This window comes from Anastrepha ludens, chromosome X (genome assembly GCF_028408465.1).
Source record: "Anastrepha ludens isolate Willacy chromosome X, idAnaLude1.1, whole genome shotgun sequence".
NCBI classification, from domain to species: domain Eukaryota; kingdom Metazoa; phylum Arthropoda; class Insecta; order Diptera; family Tephritidae; genus Anastrepha; species Anastrepha ludens.
This window is the reverse complement of record NC_071503.1, coordinates 43,370,808-43,392,612: the sequence shown is the minus strand read 5'-3', so window position 1 is coordinate 43,392,612 and position 21,805 is coordinate 43,370,808. Positions and strand designations below refer to the sequence as shown.

General features: G+C 34.2%; 1 protein-coding gene across 1 annotated transcript; it reads left to right on the top strand.

Moving 5' to 3' along the window:
* The first annotated feature begins 602 nt into the window (after positions 1-602).
* On the top strand, positions 603-19,328 carry LOC128869998 (uncharacterized). The gene is made up of 4 exons (XM_054112593.1): positions 603-1,565; positions 2,189-2,760; positions 4,129-4,320; positions 19,218-19,328. The coding sequence occupies exons 1-4, from the start codon at positions 1,337-1,339 to the stop codon at positions 19,326-19,328; spliced, it is 1,104 nt and encodes a 367-aa protein (XP_053968568.1). The 5' UTR covers positions 603-1,336.
* The last annotated feature ends 2,477 nt before the right edge of the window (positions 19,329-21,805 follow it).

Below are 21,805 nucleotides of genomic sequence, written 5' to 3'. Positions count from 1 at the left end.
GGGTGTCATCAGCATAGAGATGTATCGACGAATTTTGGCAACGGGCCACAATATCATTAATAAAAATGCAAAAAAAATTGGATCTAAAATAGAGCCCTGCCGCACACCTGACGTAATTGGTTTTAGGCTTGAGTAGTTATCACCACACTTAACTTTTTGTAGCCGATTCGAAAGGAAACTTTTTATTAGTTGCAGAGAAAATGCTCCAAACTTATAGTGATAGCACAATTTTTGCAGTAAAAGGTTGTGATCAATAGTATCAAATGCTTTTGAAAAATCGAGTAGTAGTAGCAGAGAATGTTAATGCAATGAGAAGGTGCAAATGTTACTGTAAGCTTTTTTTAGTACAATTGAGATTTGAAAGATTTGTAGTAAGGTCATTTAGCACACCGAGTTTATAGACACCTCACTGACTTTTGCCCACACAAAAATTAGAAACACCACACATCTTTCACCTCAACACACAACACATTTCTCACCTCGACATTAAACCAATGAAATTTGTACTATTTTCGTATTTTTGAAATAATAAGCGAATACGTAAAATTTATTACATAATTTTTTTTTTCAATCACATTAAAAAAAAAAAAAACGATTTTAAAAAATAAAATTTATAAAAAAAAGTTTGCACCGGGAATTGAACTCGAGTCTAACATGTGGCGAGGAAAAATAGGCGGTGCGTTTATTTCTTCGACTGCTTATTTTTTGACCATTTTGTTACTTTTGAAATGATAAGCGGATACATAAAATTTATTACAAATTTTTTTACGATTACATTAAAAAAATAAAAATTAAAAACGAAAAAAAAAAAATTTCCACCGAGAATTGATGACGAGTCACGTGGGGAGGATAAATACGCAGAGCGTTTATTTCTGCGCCTGCGTTGTGAACAAAAGGTTTTGTGCATGCGCGCGACGCGAATAATTTGTATATGAAAAACAATAATGCACAAGCGCAAGAACATCATCTTCCTTTCATACATATGTACATATGCATGTATGCCCAATAACCTCACTGACTTTTCCCCACACAAAAATTAGAAACACCACAATTCCACCATAAAATGAAAACACCACATAAAAAATTAATACACCATATTTCTCTTTCACCAACTTTACTCCACTTGTTTTTGTATATATTTGCATATGTGTATGCATTTATGTGCACATATGTCATAGAGATTAACTGTTAGTCGAATAAACAAATGCGCCAATAAGAAGTTCGAAAGAAAAGTTGGCGTGTATCAGAACGCAAAATTTTGAAAGTGAGTCGGTCGTGCTAAGCAATTTTCGATAGTTTTGTGTGAAAAATTTAAAATAATTAACTTTTAAACAAAATGCCTAAAGTTCGGAAGTGCGTAGTTCGCGGGTGCAGTGAAAAAAACAAACAAATGTTTCTTTTGCCTCGGGATAAGGCTGTAGCACAGAAGTGGTTGGAAAATTTACGTTTGGAGCCAACTGCTCGTTGCACGCCTTATACCACATTCGTATGCAGGAATCATTTTGAGGACTACGCTGTTGGGAAAAAACTTTTAAAACGAAATGCAGTTCCAACCATAAATCTCGGTAAGTTCAGCATTTATGCGTTTATGTGCACATTCGAATATGTGCGAATATACATATATCGCCCCATACATTTTTGTATTTACGTATATGTATGCATATAAATATGTATAACGTACACATACGTAGGTCTAATAACACAAGTGTGTAGTAATGACAAAAGAATTTTAATACCAAGTGTGTCAACCCGTGAATTTTCTTTATTTTCGTTTTTGAAAATATTTTTTTAATCAGAATCAAGACAAAATGAAAAATACACAGTGTAAACAGTGGACCAGTCATTACCAACATGCTTATGAGATAATTTGTATGGGAAGTGATTTGATATGCATTAGTTGTTTGCTTTCAGTAATTAACATTTTGGAATTACACGAATGAACATTTTCAATCAATCCATTGAAACGAAATATGAAATAAGCATACATATGTATGTATATAAAAACTTTGCTATGGCTACTTGGTTCACTATATACATTGCAAAAAAAAAAGTTTCTCTGTCAAGTGTGCATACTGAAAACGAAAGTGCATGCTGTATGGCAATATGTATTACTTAAGCAAATGTTTGTTCTTATTTTTTATAGCAAAATATTTTATTAATAAAAAAAATATTTGGATTTGATTGTTAGGATTTGATGATGTTCCTAATGCCATGGAAAAAAAAATAAATCGGTGTTGCTGCATCGAAGATTGCCAACCCGATGGCAATTCAATATTATTCGCATTTCCTAAAACGGAAGTTGCCTTCAACACGTGGGCTTTAGCGTGCAATTTAAAGATGCCATTTCCCGTCCACAAGAAGCTTTTCATTTGTGAACGTCACTTTGAAAAAAAGTACATTTCAAAAAAAAGACTTTTGGATGGGGCTTTTCCAAAATTAAAATTAAATGTAAACAGTTTTAGTAGTTCTAGTAATAGTGGCTCTTCGGAGTTGATCCTTCAGCCTGTTCAGCGGACTTATATCAGGCCTAATCTGGACGAGGACTTGACATTAGAAGAGTTTGAAAGATTTTCAATTTTGGAAGAAAATAGGCAGCGTTTTGACATACGAGGTAGCGATAATTTGGTCTACGACCAAGAACATTTCGCTCAGGTGGCACGTTCTTTTCAAAGTAATGCCAACAAACAGGACAAAGAAATTATGGAGCTGAAACAGGAAGTGGAAATTTTGAAAAAGCAATATTTAGATTTAGAAAAAAGGGCAATTGTGGCTTCGAAAAATGCAAGCGAAGATGCAATAAATTTTGCTAGGATGATAGTTAGCAAAATTAACACATATACAGAAGAGGAGAAAAACTTGGCCCAAAATTTGAATTATATGTCGACCAAAGCGTATAGTTTTATGCGTGATGACCTCAAATTTGCACTGCCCCATAAAAAATCGTTGATGCGCTGGCGGCCAATTAGGTATGTTAGACCAGGAATTGATGCGAAGGTTTTAGAAAACTTAAAAAAAATAGTAAACGAAATGTCTGAAAGGCAGAAAATCTGCGAAATAATTTTCGACGAAATTTCCGTCAAAAGCGATCTTGTTTACAACAAAAGTAGGGATGTTATAGATGGCTTCGTAGACAGCGGTGGTAATGACAGGAAGATGTTTATTGCAGACAAATGTTGTTTTTTCATGGTAAAAGCCATTGCAGGAGATTGGAAGTATGTTTTGTCATATTATCTCGCAAAAGGAGGCGTACCTCAAGCACAATTAAAAAATATTTTATTTAGTAATATAGAAGCCGTAGAAAAAGTAGGTTTAAATGTTAAAGCGATCATTTGTGATCAAGGCCCGATTAATGTTCAATTTTTCAAATTGATGAAAATCACAGAGACTAACCCGTACATTTTTTTCAATGAGAAAAAGATTTTTTGTATGTTCGACTATTGTCATTTAATAAAATCTGTGAGGAATAATTTATTAAAACATGATTTGAAGACTAAGGATGGAATTGCTAGCTTCAAAGTTATTCGGAAACTTTTTTCCATTGATAAGGATAATGTCAATTTTAAAATATGCCCGAAACTCTCTTCGGCTCATATATATCCCAATAGTTTTGAAAAAATGACTGTTTCCCGGGCTACACAGGTACTCAGCAATTCAGTGGCTGCTGGTATAGACATGCTTTTTAAGCAAGGGTTATTAGGATCAGATACGTATATATTGAATTGCGCTAAACCAACCCAGCTTTTTGTAAAACGAATGAATGATTTATTCGATGAGTTAGACTGTAAGGGCATGAAGAGTAATAACCCTTTCAAGTGTCCAATATGGCGAGGGTCTGAGGGAAAGTTGAACAGGCTTAGGGAACATATCGCATTTTTAGCATCAGTTCAACTTCCAAATAATATACATTCATTTTGTTTTCGTGCTTTTACAATCACAATTAACTCAATGATAGAACTTAGCAAAGAACTGTTTCAAAAACACAAAGATTTAAAATTTATATTACTTGGAAAGTTGAACCAAGATGCACTGGAAAATTTTTTTTACAAAATTCGGGCAAATCAAGGCATAAACACACACCCCACAGCATACGAAGTCCAATTCATAGTTGCTCGCTTGATGTCTATGAAGATCCTACGTCATCAATTTGAAAATAAAGGATCTAACTGTGAAAATGACGATGACATCAACTTGGATTGGAATCTTACTGAAGAAGAACCAACCACTGAAAACTTGGAGCCTTTGGAGCAACTTGCCGTGGATGAAATATACATTCCAGATGAGCAATTTGCTGAAATAGAAGGTAAAGCTGCAGAAATCCAGGTACAAAGGTACTACACAGGGTATTCAATTTACCAAAAATTGTTGTGTAAGTCCAGCTGCGAGAAATGTTGTAAAGCGATGGTAAAAACGCCAGGGGATTTGAAAAAATATTCCGAGGCATTGATTCAGTCAAAGAATTATAAAGGCTGTACCGATCTGAGGCTAATAAACCCAGATGATAAAGTATTTGACGTTTGCCGATTGCAAATGGCCTGGTACAAAGAAATTTTCAAGACATTTGCTTATGTGAACGGAGTTCGGAATTTACTGACGAAAACAATAGCCAAAAAGACAGAGGAGGTTTTCCCGGAATGGTTTTCAGAAGCTGGAGAATGTCTGGAGCACCGAAAAGGATTAATGAAGTCATTAATTACTGTTTTGCTGTTTAAGAACGCAAAATGGTTAGCCCAGGAGGTTTATGAAAAAAATCAGGCCCGTGTGAAAGGAAATAAGCTTAAAAAGATAACCAATTAAATTCAGTTTTGTCGAATTTAAATTTGGTTTACATTTAATTAATTTTTATTTAATGAATTTAAAATGGCTTGTTAAATTGCATGTTAGGGTACATTTAAAAGGTAACAAGGTTCAGGAAGTTTCTTTTTCGTGTAAGTAGACAGTGAAAAAATGTTATTTATGTACACCTATGCTAATAATCGTTATTATGAATTATTTTTTTTCAGATTTTCTCTTTCTATTTACAGATTTTTGCTTTCTCTTTTATTTTCAGTTCCAAAAAAAAAAAAAAAAAAAAAAAAAAATGAAAAAAAAATTATATGTATATTGATAGTTTATATTTAGATATGTTATGCATGGACTTACTTTGATTCGTTTTGTATAAAAAAAATAATAATAATATATTTATAGTTTATATTTATGCATGTTATTAATTTGTACACATGAGCCTAGTTCTTGAAAACCGTGGATATATGATTTGATCAAAGTTAAGTCATGTTTTACAGAACAGGTGAATACTTAATGATTAATCCAAACAGATTGATCGTGCGAGAATTTGCCTTTAGATGGAAGGTAAATTCGCAAATCGTGTACACATTTTTTAAATTTTTCTTTTTATCGAATTTTTGTTTCTAATTTTTCTCATTTAATTTCATTGCAGAATTTTCTCTTGTTTCATTCTATTTCAGGATTTTTCATATTGCTTTATACATATTTTATTTTAAATAAATTAAAAATGTACGCCAACAAACAATGTTTTATTTGTAAATTTTTTCATTTTGCCGACGGCATTTCGCATTTTGTATGTGCATGTGAACTATTTCTATGGTAAGTACGCGGAAAAGTGTATTTATTACACACAGGGCGAACGATCGTATGGTCGCGACTTCATACATATGTATGCACCAATACATGTATATACATTTGTATATAAAAAACAATAATGCACAAGTGCAAGAACATCATCTTCCTTTCATATGTACATGCATGTATGCCGAAATAACCTTGACCTACATACATATGTATTTGCACATATCACTCACTTCATACAAAAACGAAATACATTCGTAGACGCAGTCGCAGCGGCCATGATCCTTTAATCGCGACGGTGCTGAACAATTTAGAATATTATATCGTACAAAAACAAAAAACGTCATTCATAAGTTCGAGCTCATATTTCAATTTCATTCATAAAACGAGCCGCCCATATGCCAATTTTCGCGACCATCCGAAAATAGTCAATATTGGAATATTTCGCGTCGAATTGAAATTATTTGCCAATATTTTGTAAGTCTTGAATTTTTGTGATGTCGAGTGGCCGCGGCTCCGTATATATGTATGCACGCTTCTATGTATGTAAATATGTGTTCCAACTGCTCGACAGCCGCAGCTGCTGTGAGTCAAGTGTTCGCAAAAGCTACAGTAATAGGCACAAAAAAACGACAAGTAGTATATGAAAAAGTTCTGGCCAGGACATTTCGATGCTAGGAAAAATTTCTAAACCATTATTTTTAGTTCTCGCGTGGTATATAAATACAAAGATAACATATTCCTTTACGTATGTGGTTCTCCGATTGATAAAAAGTGCACAAAAGCATATGCATATTAGCAGCAAAGAAACAAACTTACTGTAAAATAAGAGTGCGGTTTTTTTGTAGGCTACTGTGCAGACATTCAGCCTTCCCATGAAGCACAAAGTGCCAAACATTTAATATTGAAGAAATCACTGAAGCTTCTGCGAGTTGTGTTGATGTGCAGTATTGTTCATAACAAAAGAGACCGATGTCTCAAAATTTGTAACCAAAATTTTTCAATCAATATGTACTTTTTATTTCAAAGCTGTAACACTTAACACTCGACATTAATATAAGTATTCATATACCAAATAATAAATTACACTTCATAAAAAAGGTCTAAAAAGGTATCTAAGTATATTATGGGGCAGTTTTGTTTTCGCTTCATAATTCATAATTTTGGGCACAATGCTGTGCCTTTGAATGCGCGCGGATTCCTTTTTAGCGAATCGTGTGTGAGCAACCGCATATTTATTGTAGATATACCGTATTTTCCTGAAGGGTAAGGAGTAGCGAATGGTTGTTGTTCTTTACATGCCCTGTGTCAAGTGTGCGCAGAAGCTTGTGTTCTGGGTTTGTTAGAATGGTGGTAGTTTGTACATATATTTGTATACATATGCGTGTATGCGCGTTTGGCTTTCTGGATGCATCCATGGATATTAGAATATTTTCTCATCAATATGTGTATGTAAGTAGTTCAGATTTGACTGAAGAGATTAAATATAGGAATGCATATTCATATGATTGACTTTATGGCTGTTTTACATATAAATCAATTCAAATGAATAATGTTATATAGAAAATAAATTTCTAAATAACTGGTATTAGAAAAACCTGAATACACTATTTTAAATCAATTTCAATTAAACTAAATATAAAAAATTAAATAAAAATATCGAACAGAAAACTGTGCACAGGATTTGAACCTGAGTCAAATATGAGACGATGTACTGTATACACAACACGTCTTTCACGATTGCGCTAATCTACAATTATTAATGATCTTTCCTAAATCACTCATTTATTCGATTCGCAGTTTTATATGCACATATTCTGCGTTAGTTGAAAGTTTGTATGCGTAATTATATGAATATGCATGTGTGTATGCGCGTTTGGCTTTCTGGACGGATATTAGAATGATATTTTCTCATCAATATAATTTGGATTTGATGAAATAGATTATAGATATATGTACATATTTTCTGTTTTGATTGATTTATATAAAAGTCAGGTCATATCCAGTATGAACTTTTTATACCAGAAAGAAATTTCCATTTATAAAATACAAAAAAAACAGTATTTTAAAGAAATTTTAATTAAAATAAACTCAAAAATTTTACCAAACTTTCCTGGTTTGAATTGTAAAATAAAATGTGCAAGAAAAAAAAATATGACTTCAGGACTTGAACCTGAATTAAATACGTGCCAAAAAACAAAACGAATAACTCCGCCGACTTTAGCTTCTGCACCACAAACTAACTGCCGTACGGCCTTCTTAATCGCAAATTTATTCGCTTCGATTTCCTTAGTAGTGTGCCGAAAAATCTTATGAACTTCCTCAGTAGTATGGTAAACGCAGAAAAAATCTGAATTTCTGTCCTAGCGTGGTAAGTAAATATAGAAACCCTCCACTCGCGTCACTCGCGTGGTAAATATCTGCAATTCGCCACTCGTGAGCAAAGTTGAATTTGAAATGACCTTATTATGAATCTACAAATTAGAACTCGAAAAAAGCTCGTTTAACATTTGCTCCTTCTCATTGCATTAACATTCTCTGGTAGTAGCACTGTTAGGTAGTTTTTATCATAAGCAGAGCGAACATCTTCAAAAATTTTAAGCATAGCTGTGGAGCGACTATCTATGCAAACTTCTGAAACCCGACTGGAAATTACTCAGCAGATTATTCTTGTCCAAGTAGCAGGTAATTTGTCGGGCCAACAATTTTTCAAATACTTTCGATAGGGCAAGTAAAGTGCTTATTGGTCTGAAGTGCTGAGGAGCGGTAGAGAATTTTATTTTTGGCACAGGTATTATATTTGCTATCTTCCAGAGATTTGGAAATGTAGATGAGGTGATTGAAAAGTTAATTATGTGCGTTAGTGTTGGTATTACAAATGGTAGAATAATTTTGAGAAATTTAAGGCAAATGCCGTCGGTCCCTATATCATTAGATTTGACAGTATGTACACACTGTATCAAGTCCATCTCTGTTGCAGACACAAATTCAAACTCACCGTCTTCAGTACGCTCTCGTAGAGGAACTTTTACGGGTATGTCGAGTGGAACCCTGTTAGATGCTAGAAAGTGAGTATTTAGGATTTCTGGGTTCAAACTGCACACGGGCTTATCCTCTCCTGAGACACTTATGGTTATAAGGTTTTTTCATAGGACTTTCGGAGGTAAACTATCATTGAACTTCCATTGTAGATATGCCCTTTTGGCATCTCTAGTGATTGCAGTTACTTTATTTCTTGCTACACGATATTTTTGCCACAAGTGAGTGTTTCTATCATTTTTCCAGTTCTTATATGCTTTACTACGCTCTCAAATTAATAACAATATTTCACGTGTAACCCATGGTTTTCTGTTTCCATGGACTATAACCAGAGAATGTTAATGCAATGAGAAGGTGCAAATGTTACTGTGAGCTTTTTTTAGTACAATTGAGATTTGAAAGATTTGTAATAAGGTCATTTAGCACACCGAGTTTATAGACACCTCACTGACTTTTGCCCACACAAAAATTAGAAACACCACATATCTTTCACCTCAACACACAACACATTTCTCACCTCGACATTAAACCAATTAAATTTTTACTATTTTCGTATTTTTGAAATAATAAGCGAATACGTAAAATTTATTACATAATTTTTTTTTTTAATTACATTAAAAAAAAAACGATTTAAAAAAAAAAATTTATAAAAAAAAGTTTGCGCCGGGAATTGAACTCGTGTCGAACATGTGGCGAGGAAAAATAGGTGGTGCGTTTATTTCTTCGACTGCTTATTTTTTTACCATTTTGTTACTTTTGAAATGATAAGCGGATACATAAAATTTATTACAAATTTTTTTACGATTACATTAAAAAAAAAAAATTTAAAAACGAAAAAAAAATTTTGCGCCGAGAATTGATGGCGAGTCTCACGTGGGGAGGATAAATACGCAGAGCGTTTATTTCTGCGCCTGCGTTGTGAACCAAGGTTTTGTGCATGCGCGCGACGCGAATTAATTTTAATAAAGTTCTGAAAGTAATTCATGAAGTTTTTCATTACACACATATGTACATAAATGAACGCATACTTTATATGTAAATAAATGATGGTACATAATATGTATGTATGATAAGTACATAATATGTATGTACATGTCAATAGGAGGTATTTGCATTCAGAAAAAAAGAACGGTTTAAGATAAATCAACACTTATTTTATATTGTATGTCAATTTATAGTTTATGTATTCGACAGCATTTACATACATATGTATGTATGTACATTTGTATATGAAAAACAATAATGCACAAGCGCAAGAACATCATATCACATATGCAAGTATGCCCAAATAACCTTGACTTATGTATGTACACATGTCATACCACATCACATTCTTACAAGAAATCAAATACACATGCGCACTAGTGAACGAGTTTCTTCCTAACAAGTGCAAAAACAATTCTGCTCTATGTATGTATATATACCGACTTTATGTCCTAGCATATATACATACATACATAAATACCTACTTGCCTTCTAAACTTCCTACAAAATAATTGTATTCATATGTTACTACATCCATGCACGTTCATACATTCAAGCATATATGCGCGAGCACAGCGCTCCCTTCTTGCTTCCGTGTACTTTTGTCTTTCACCAGTCGATATTCCTAATATTGTACTTACAAAAACACAATACTTTGATACACGCAAAAGCAACAGCAAGCACAACGCGATGGCCGCTTTGCCACCACACATTCTAAAATGTTCTAGAACACAACAAAAACACATACCTCACATGCGCATGTCGCCCAAAGCTAAAATCTAAGCCTAGCGACTACAAAAACAAAATACATTCGTAGACGCAGTCGCAGCGGCCATGATTCTATCAGCGACGGCGCTGAACAATTTAGAACAAAAACAAAAAGTTCATTCATAAGTTCGAGCTCATATTTCAATTTCATTCATAAAACGACCCGCCATATGCCAATTTTCGCGACCATTCGAAAATAGTCAATATTGGAATATTTCGCGTGGAATTATTTGCCAATATTTGATAAATCTTAAATTTTTGTCATGTCGAGTGGCCGCTCCTCCGTATGTATGTATGCACCCTTATATGTATGTAAATATGTCTTCTAACTGTTCGACAGTCGCGAGTTAATGCGACTTCCAGCGAATCACACATTGCTGTCCGCAAAGCCGCATATATGTACCTTATGATCAGAAAGTACCGGGAATGTTTAAATTAAACAAAACAGAGTTAAATTTAAGGCAAATTTATATTATCTCCTTCAAAATTTGACCCGTCTGAAGCAACACACATGTGCCAACGTTTAACCCAGTCCTCCAAACACCCCCGGCAGGCCGATTTGTATTCTCTTTGATCAGTGCGATGGCGCGTTATCATCATGCAAAATCTGAGAATTGTTTGCTCACATTTCCGGGGGTTTCCAACACACAGCATCTCTCTAAGGTTTCAAAACGGATAAATAATATTCTCTATTGACTGTCTGGCCCGATGGAAGGTACTCATGGTGGACTATGCCTTGGCAATCGCAGGAAACAGTCAACATCACCTTCCCGGTTCTTTTTGCTCATAGGGTATACATATCCCATCTTTTCACTGACGGACAAGAAGACGGTCGCAGTTGCTGTTTTTTATATGCATACATTTTGCGTTCGTTGAAGGTTTGTATATATTTGTATACATATGCGTGTATGCGCGTTTGGCTTTCTGGATGCATCCATGGATATTAGAATATTTTCTCATCAATATGTGTATGTAAGTAGTTCAGATTTGACTGAAGAGATTAAATATAGGAATGCATATTCATATGATTGCCTTTATGGCTGTTTTACATATAAATTAATTCAAAAGAAGTATGAATAATGTTATATAGAAAATAAATTTCTAAATAACAGGTATTAGAAAAACCTGAATACACTATTTTAAATCAATTCTAATTAAACCAAATATAAAAAATGAAATAAAAATATCGAACAAAAAACTGTGTACAGGACTTGAACCTGAGTCACATATGGGACGATTTCACGTCTTTCACGATTGAGCTAAACTACAAATATTAATGAGCTTTTCTAAATCACTCATTTATTCGATTCGTACTTTTATATGCACATATTCTGCGTTAGTTGAAAGTTTGTATGCGTAATTATATGAATATGCATGTGTGTATGCGCGTTTGGCTTTCTGGACGGATATTAGAATAATATTTTCTCATCAATATAATTTGGATTTGATGAAATAGATTATAGATATATGTACATATTTTCTGTTTTGATTGATTTATATAAAAGTCAGGTCATATCCAGTACGAACTATTTTATACCGAAAAGAAATTTCCATTTATAAAATACAAAAAAAAACAGTATTTTAAAGAAATTTTAATTAAAATAAACTCAAAAATTTTACCAAACTTTCCTGGTTTGAATTGTAAAATAAAATGTGCAAGAAAAAAAAATATGACTTCAGGACTTGAACCTGAATTAAATACGTGCCAAAAAACAAAACGAGTAACTCCGCCGACTTTAGCTTCTGCACCACAAACTAACTGCCGCGCGGTCTGCTTAATCGCAAATTGATTCGCTTCGATTTCCTTAGTAGTGTGCCGAAAAATCTTATGAACTTCCTCAGTAGTTTGGTGAACGCAGAAAAAATCTGAATTTCTGTCCTAGCGTGGTAAGTAAATATAGAAACCCTCCACTCGTGTCACTCGCGTGGTACATATCTGCAATTCGCCACTCGTGAGTAAAGGTGAATTTGAAATGACCTTATTATGAATCTACAAATTAGAACTCGAAAAAAGCTCGTTTAACATTTGCTCCTTCTCATTGCATTAACATTCTCTGCTATAACTTTACGCAACGGAACAAACCTATCAAATAAATGGCTGACTAGAGCATTGCAATGTAGCAGTTTTTCATCCAGTGTTGTGAGTAACCGACACATATACCAATTAAGCTCGGCAGCCTCCTTATTTAAGAGATCATGTTGAATAAGCTTAAAGTCTTTAAAAAATAACTCCTTTATTTGATTGTGTCTGTTGAACTGGATGTTGTAAGATAAGAATATCAACTCGTGGTCAGAAACTCCAGCCATAGGAAGCTAATCAAGATGGTTGACGCAATCTCTGTCACTGACGCAAAATACATCCAAAAGACTTGGTTTGCAGTGGCGTGCAAAGCGAGTAGCATATTCATTGATTAAGGAAACTCCTAATGATTGGAAACTATCTATCAAGCTCCTGGAAGAAAAACTATCACAAAGAAGATCTACATTTAAATCACCACACACACAATAATATGGTTCATAGGAGATGTGGAATTCCGCTAATTTATCAAATATCATTGAGAGGTCATTTCTATTGATAGGGTTGTAAATGCATGCAACAAGACATTTGGTATTATTATCATAAAATTCAACAAAAATATATTCGACTTCTTGAAAATGATTTGATCTACAGAACTCTTTCCATTTAAAATTATTTTTAAAATATAAACCAATGCCACCTCCTTGAATCTTCGTAGTCCTATCACTTCTAATAATAGTGTAGTCGCACAGAGAATATATATTACTATCAATATACTCTTTGAACCATGTCTCTGTAAAACATATTAAGTCAATGTTCAAATTATAAAAACAAAATTTAGATAGTCAATTTTTTCAGCATTCAAACTTCGCGCATTCAACTGACAGACAGACATTAAACCCATTGTAGCGATTAGAAATGAGTTTCACCATTCCTCTTGCATGTTCTTTGTCTACTTGTTTTGCTATTTCATTCCACATTGGCAGTTTATACAGAGAACGTTAAATATAGAGAATTTTCACGAGCTACGAATAGTGTGAATTGTCAAAAATGAAGTCTAACCGCCGCCGGTTTGTGGTGAAACTTTTAACAGAGATGTTTACAGCGATTTCTCCTTTAGCATATTGGCCCTGAACAGTTTTTGGCTTCTGTAGGAAATCAAATTGACGACTAGCCGACGGCATTTTGCAAAGTATTTGCTTGTGCATTTTTATGTTCCCTTGATAAACGAAAATTTATTCAATTTGTATTTTCAAACAAAGGTGATGAAGAAAAAACGATTGAATATTTATTATATGCGCCAACATTTCAAATCAAAGTAACTTTAATATTTTGATTTAATTTAAAAAAATATTGTACATTATAAAACGACCTCTCACATTTTAGTACGTGCGTTTTAAAAAATTTAAAACTAAACAAATTTGATGAAAGTTTTTACTAATTTACAACATACATATGTATTTACATTTGAATATGCATTTATTTGTTCCTTTGGCAAACCAAATTTTTTTCAATTTACATTTTATTACAGTTAATAATAATATACATACATTTGTATGTATGCATTTTCTAGATAGTATAAAACCTTAAAATAAATAAAAGAAAACTTCAAAGAAACGTATTTGCATATATGGGACAACTAAGTTCAATCAGAGAATGTTAATGCAATGAGAAGGAGCAAATGTTAAATGAGCTTTTTTCGAGTACTAATTTGTAGATTCACACCAGAGAATGTTAATGTAATGAGAAGGAGCAAATGTTAAATGAGCTTTTTTCGAGTACTAATTTGTGGATTCAAACTAAGGTAATTTCAAATTCAACTTTCCTCATGAGTGGGGAATTGCAGATATTTAGCACGCGAGTGACGCGAGTGGAGGGTTTCTATATTTACTTACCACGCTAGGACAGGAATTCAGATTTTATCTGCGTTTACCAAACTACTGAGGAAGTTCATAAGATTTTTCGGCACACTACTAAGGAAATCGACTTATTTCATGCCCACAGCGAAGCGAATAAATTTGCGATTAAGAAGGCCCCGCGGTAGGTAATTTGTGGTGCAGAAGCTAAATTCGGCGGAATTATTCGTTTGGTTTTTTGGCACGTATTTAATTCAGGTTCAAGTCCTGAAGTCATATTTTGAAGTGAAAACTTCTTTAGAATCGTTGGGAGTGATTTGAGAAAAAGTGAAACGAAAAAAGCGACACTCTTGGCTACGAATATTACATATACACGTAGCGACGAACTAAATAACTTTTAGGCCAGCACCGTCAGCATGGCGCGGTAGCCGAGCGGCTAGCAATGTGAGCTTCCGATCCAAAATCCTTGGTTCGAATCACAAGAAAAAAATTTTTTTTATACAGTTATTTTATTTTATTTTATGATGTGTTTATGAGGAGCTTTTTTTCATGGCAGAAATACACTCGGTGTTTTGCCATTGCCTGCTGAGGGGTGAGCGCTATTAGAAAAATAGTTTTCCTTAATTTTGGTGTTTTCACCGAGATTCGAACTGACGTTCTCTCTGTGAATTCTGAATAGTAGTCACGCACCAACCCATTCGGCTACGGCGTTTGTTTAATTTTACTGATGCAAAAATGAGGAAAAATATATGAATAAAGTTTGCTTACTGTTTACACATTTTTCAAAGGTGACGGAGAACCAAAAAAAAAAGTCGATTTTCAAACAAATACGAGTGCATATGTGTAATTGTGTTAGAGTTTCGGTCACGCCCCAGCAAAACCTGCGTGCATATGTGTTTGTAACATTCAAAAAAATGTAATTGTGTTAGAGTTTCGGTCACGCAGGTTTTGCTGGGGACGCTCATAATAGCAACCGCGTGTGTATTTTTATATTCGTAAATATTTTCATTTTTAAATATTTACCGCAATTATGCCGAAAAATAATGCAGAAAAGTGTCGTGAATATCGACAGAAAAAAAAATCAATAAATAGCATCACGGAATTCATTCACGAAAATTTAATAAAGTATACACCAGAAGTATCGCGGATACTTAGAAAAGATTACAATAAAGTTCCAATGAGTTTAAGTGGCGATTTTAACGTAAATTTTGCATTGGACACAGCGGTTCCTTTAATTGACGTTCTCAATACAACATTCAATTTAAAAATGTGTAACAATCGCACTGAATCGACAACACGATCAAAAACAACCATTGACGCGGTATTTCAAAGACATGTTGACAACATCGAAACCAAAGCATTTGTATCATATTTTAGCTATCATAAGCCACTCGTATCATTTGTTGAAATTGAAAACATTGAGGATGAATAATAATAAAATGAAAAAAATAAAATATGAGCTTTATAGCAATATTATAATGAACCTATAATGATCTTGCTCCTAATGCTGCTTTCGTCTTATTCTCTCTCAGTTTGTTTTACGGAAGGTTTCACTTCTATCGCGTCTAACCGTTAGACTGGTGTTTTTTTTTTTCTTGCACATTTTTTTTTACAATTCAAACCAGGAAAGTTTGGTAAAATTTTTGAGTTTATTTTATTTAAAATTTCTTTAAAATACTGTTTTTTTTGTATTTCATAAACGGAAATTTCTTTTCGGTATAAAAAAGTTCATACTGGATATGACCTGATTTTTATATAAATCAATCAAAACAGAAAATATGTACATATGTATTTAATCTCTTTCATCAAATCCAAATTATATTGATGAGAAAATATCATTCTAATATCCGTCCAGAAAGCCAAACGCGCATACACACATACATATGCATATAATTACGCATACAAACTTTCAACTAACGCAGAATATGTGCATATAAAAGTACGAATCGAATAAATGAGTGATTTAGAAAAGTGTATTAGGAATTGTAGTTTAGCGCAATCGTGAAAGAAGTGTTGTGTATGCAGTACGTCGTCCTATATTTGACTCAGGTTCAAGACCTGTACACACTTTTCTTTGTTCGCTATTTTTATTTAATTTTTTTTATTTGGTTTAATTAGAATTGATTTAAAATAGTGTATTCAGGTTTTCTAATACCTGTTTTTTATAAATTTATTTTCTATATAAACTTATTCATACTTCTTTTGAATTGATTTATTTATAAAACAGCCATAACGGCAATGCATATGAATATGCATTCATATATGTATGTGTGTATTTAATCTCTTCAGTCAAATCTGATTTACTTACATACACATATTGATGAGAAAATATTCTAATATCCATGGATGCATCCAGAAAGCCAAACGCGCATACACGCATATGTATATAAATATATACAAACCTTCAACGAACGCAAAATGTATGCATACAAAAAACAACAACTGCGACCGTCTTCTTGTCCGTTGGTGAAAAGATGGGATATGTATACCCTATGAGCAAAAAGAACCGGGAAGGTGATGTTGACTGTTTTCTTCGATTGCCAAGGCGTAGTGCACCATGAGTACCTTCCATCGGGCCAGACAGTCAATAAAGAATATTATTCATCCGTTTTGAAGCCTTTGAGAGATGCTGTATGTTGCCGTAACGGCCGGAAATGTGAGCAAACAATTCTTGTATTTTGCGAGATGATAACGTGCCATCGCACCGATCAAAGAGATCAAAGAGAATACGACGAAGGAGCTGAAGGCCATGTCGCCCTACCGGGGCTGTTTGGAGGACTGGGTTAAACGTTGGCACATGTGTGTTGCTTCAGACGGGTCATATTTTGAAGGAGATAATATAAATTTGCTGAAATTTAACTCTGTTATGTTTTATTTAAACGTTCCCGGTACTTTTTGATCATAGGGTACATATATGTATGCGGCTTTGCGAACAGAAATGTGTGATTCGCTGGATTTGTTCAAGGAATCTAAGTCGCATTAACTCGCGACTGTCGAACAGTTAGAAGACATATTTACATACATATAAGGGTGCATACATATATACGGAGCCGCGGCCACTCGACATGACAAAAATTCAAGATTTATCAAATATTGGCAAATAATTCCACGCGGAATATTCCAATATTGACTATTTTCGAATGGTCGCGAAAATTGGCATATGGGCGGCTCGTTTTATGAATGAAATTGAAATATGAGCTCGAACTTATGAATGAACTTTTTGTTTTTGTTCTAAATTGTTCAGCGCCGTCGCTGATAGAATCATGGCCGCTGCGACTGCGTCTACGACTGTATTTTGTTTTTGTAGTCGCTAGGCTTAGATTTTAGCAACAACCCATGCACATTATAACTAATTAAATAGTCACCAAAGATTTGCCCAAACAAATAAACAAAGTCCTGCAAAATATTCTGTTCTACGTACGCTTCAGTTTTTAATGATTTTGAGGAGGAAGAGAACATAAAAATTACTACCAATATAGTATTTTAATACGAAAACTCCTATATATGATACAATAAGAATTGTCCGTCGATTTCCAATTATTGATTTCATTGAAGTCCCTGCACACACGACCAAATTTTGTAGGAACATATTTTGACAAAAAATTAATTTTTTCATTAGTTTTAGTACTGTCAGCTCTTTTCATTAACAACTGAGTCAACTTTTTAGTTACACCAACATCGACTAGGTGCATTGGATCAAGCGGAAATTGCGACACCATTTTAAAACTTGATTTTTCGAAAATGCTTTCGCAAGTTCTAAAAGTATAACTATGATGCGACGGTTCTGCTTTATACTTAAAAGAAACGTCAGAGCGTAGGTTATGAACTTTTTTCGAAAAGCAAATCCTTTTATTTACATAACTTCCTACTTGATTACACTTTGAGCAACTATTTTTACCATTTTGAGATTGTACACCTGTGACAAAGGCACATGTATCACAGCAAAATAAACGAATATCAAACTTTTTCTTTATGAAATTTGATCCCACTTGAAGTCCGTTTTCTTTCAAATAAATTACTTCCTCACAAAAATCTCTCAAGTAATCATTGGCGTTCCACGGCTTTTCCGTCCCAGAAAAGCAAGCAATGGTAAAAGGGTACTCGTTTGGAAAGCCAACGATTGCTCCAAGGATGGGCCACAAAATTGTACTTGAACGGGTATACAACTTACAACTGTTATACAACCCATCAATGCCTACATCAATTTTTACATACTTCATCCTTATCGTGAAGATAAGCAAATGCGCCTATTTTAAAATGGTGTTGGATACCGCGATATAATAATTCCCCACTTCGAATGGATTGGATCACAGCTTTTTTATTATTTGTTTTAAAAAGAGTCTTAGCCGATAGGGGCAAATCTTTCACGCCTATTCTCCTAAGCACTTGAAGTATATGTGTAACTACATTATGGGACACCCTATTTGCTATAGCCCATTTTTTTATTTCAAGCGCACTATCACATTCCACCGTATCATTTTCGGGAGCACTACCACTAGTTTCACTTATGGACATTACTGACACATTGGAATAGTCTGAGCTACTCTCCTCTACTTTGATCTTTTTGACTTATTGCTTTGATAGCCACTTGTCGTTTTTCTTTTGTTTTATTTCTACTGATGCAAAATTGAGAAAAAATATTTGAATAAAGTTTGCTTACTGCTTACACATTTTCCAAAGGTGAGGTAAAACCAAAAAAAAAAATCGATTTTCAAACAAATACGAGTGCATCTGTGTTTGTAACATATGTATGTGTAATTGCGTTAGAGTTTCGGTCACGCAGGTTTTGCTGGGTAGTGTCTAATACAAGCGCATTATCAGAATGGCATATAAGTTAATAATTAATATACTCGGGCTGTTCACTTGTGATCTCTAGCACGAAGTTAAATCAGCGAAATAGAATTATTACTTGTTCCTTTATTGGTCAAATCCGTAATGCAATATAAATGACAAAATATTCTTAACATAAGCTAGCCCTGACCTATAATCGCTGTGTCAGCGATTATGCTGAATGGATTATGTTTCAACGTCGCGACGGCGCATGGAATGTTGACGGCAACGTATTGTGGAGTTTGGCATAATTGGCATTAAACATTGTTGCAGCTTTGCTGATCGTGCAGAACTGCAGTCGTTGACTTTGTCTGACCGGATGTGTTAACTCCTCCCTCACTAGTTTGAAGGCCGTCCTCGGTTTTCCTCAAAGTGTCGATGACAGCTCGTATCGAGATTTGTTGTTTATTCTCTTTGCATTTTTGATGAACCGTGAAGACGACGAGACCGATGATCAGAGTGACAAGAGATGCTGCAAACATCATAGGCCATATTGACAGTTTTTTTTCGATGTTTCCAATATATTGAAGATTCTCAAAGTTCAGCCTCTGAAGATAGGGCATGCTTAAAATCTGTCGATGGCCAGTTATGTTTAGGGTTGCCGATATTGCTGGGCCTGGATGACGCCTGAGTATGTTTTTGGTATTTTCAAAGAGAGACCCATTCACGTAGATTTCCTCATCAAACGTCAGCAAGTGTGTGCCGTGGATGACTCTATCCGTGTTGTTATTCATCTGTATTGTAGCTGTAGCTTCGTTGATAACGATGATACCATCGTCAATTACCATCAGCGGCTGCAGGTGGCTGGGACGAGTCTTACAGTGTGCTATACCTCCAGAATGTAGTTGCTGCGTACAAGTTGTTGATTTCAGCTGTTTGCAGAATGTAGAGGTGAGAGTAGCGGTGCAGTTTCCAATTGCTAAGATATTGTTACTACAATCTGCGACGTTGTTATTTTCTTCGAGGTCAAGTATCGTTCCATTATGTTGAACGGGGAATATGGTTATTTTCTTACATATTACGCTAGGATTTGGGTACTTGATAAGAAAGTGTACAAAATTATGATCTAAAAAGACTTTTACATAAGCTATTTCAATTAAATCTGTTATAGTTAAATTTGTAGAGTGCTCATTTAAAATTTGACTTAGGTCATTAGAGTCAAGAATTGTTGGGTTTATAATTTGAATCTTTGCGAGTGTAATAGACAACATTAATGTTTCGAGTTCAGAGATTATAATTATATTTCTTGTGAGTAATGCTTGATAGAGGTTTCCTGTATCGATCTGTTTCTTTTTTGCAAATCTAATTATTTTATTTACGGATTCTGTTAAGTTATTAATTTTTTCTTGTACTTTTGTATTTATAACTGCCTGTTGTTCAATTGAGTCAGTTAGTTTTTGCTGGTGAAATTTCAGATTTTCGAAGTAATCAAAGTCAGGAGTTCCCGCTACTATCTTTAAAGCTGTTCCTAAAATATTTATACTCCTAGCTTGCCTATGGTGAATATTAACCGTTTCTAGCAGTGTCCTAATATGACCTAAATCTGATTCAAGAATTTGTCTCATATGAGACTGTGGGAAATGTTTCATAAGTGAATTAGTTTCCTCGGCAATTTCCGAGTACATTGTGAGATTAGAAGAATGTCTTAAAATTTTAAAATTTTCCCAAATAACTACGTTTCCGTCCATGATGGGAATATAGTCCGAGTTCGAGTAATTGATAATCTTTCCAGCTGCTGCTGCTACTAGAAGTAGAAGGCGAAGAATCCAAACCCTAGTAAAGATAGGATACAGAGCAGAATAAGTACTGGAAGGATAATTATTTTTTTTTATCTTATGTTATCCTTGTGTACCTCCCTCCCCTTTATAAGAACCGTTGACCCCAAATCGGCTTCCACAATGACTTCCTCAAACAAAGGAGTTAGCTTGTTACCAAGTCTTTTATTTAATTTCATAAGTACCTTGTCGCCTATTTGAAAAGTTCTATTTCTTCTGTCCGCGTTTTGTCTTTTCAGTAGCAGATCTTGCGCTTTAGATATTTTTTCTCTTATTTCTGCTTCGAATTCTGGTGGGGATGCATGAATTATGTCGATTGGTTTTTTATTAACGACTGAGTGAATTGATTTATTGTATTCTATTGTTGCCTGAAGTATAATATCAGTAGTGTCATTTAATTGTTTTTCTAATTTCAAGCATCTGGCAATTTCTGCAAGAGTACTGTGAAATCTTTCTACCTGTCCATTTGAAGTACTATGTAGGTGGCGAATTTACAATATCAACATTAAACCGGTTTTTTAAAAGAGACCTTATTGTTCCTGAATTCAGTGATGGTTCGTTATCGCAGTATATAATTTTAGTATTAGGGTAGAAATTCATGAGCTGTAAGATGGGGGACTCAATATCTATAATCGTTCTGGAAGCTATGGGCTGAACAATGGCAAATTTAGAAAATTTATCAATACAGGTTAGGAAATACTTTTTATCTGTAGAAAAAATGTCAATATGGAGAATTTCTCCTACTTGATTAGGGACTGGCGTTTCGCCAATGTACTGTTTTTGTGGGTGTCGGTCATATTTTCCTTTGCTGCAAGTCTTACAATTTGCAACTACTTCGTTTGCTAGACGGGTCATTTTTGGGAAAAAATAGTCTTGGAGAATTTGTTTTATATTCTCTTACGCTGCTCTATGTGCTCTGCCATGTTCTGCGACTATGATTTCTTTTTGCTCAT

Excerpts from the sequence above, each read along its gene's own strand:
- LOC128869998 (XM_054112593.1), top strand. The coding sequence starts at position 1,337 with ATGCCTAAAGTTCGGAAGTGCGTAGTTCGCGGGTGCAGTGAAAAAAAC. Across the intron at positions 2,761-4,128 it reads ATTTAGATTTAGAAAAAAGG|ATCCTACGTCATCAATTTGA; the intron begins GCAATTGTGGCT and ends ATGTCTATGAAG. Across the intron at positions 4,321-19,217 it reads GTAAAGCTGCAGAAATCCAG|CTAGCCCTGACCTATAATCG; the intron begins GTACAAAGGTAC and ends TCTTAACATAAG.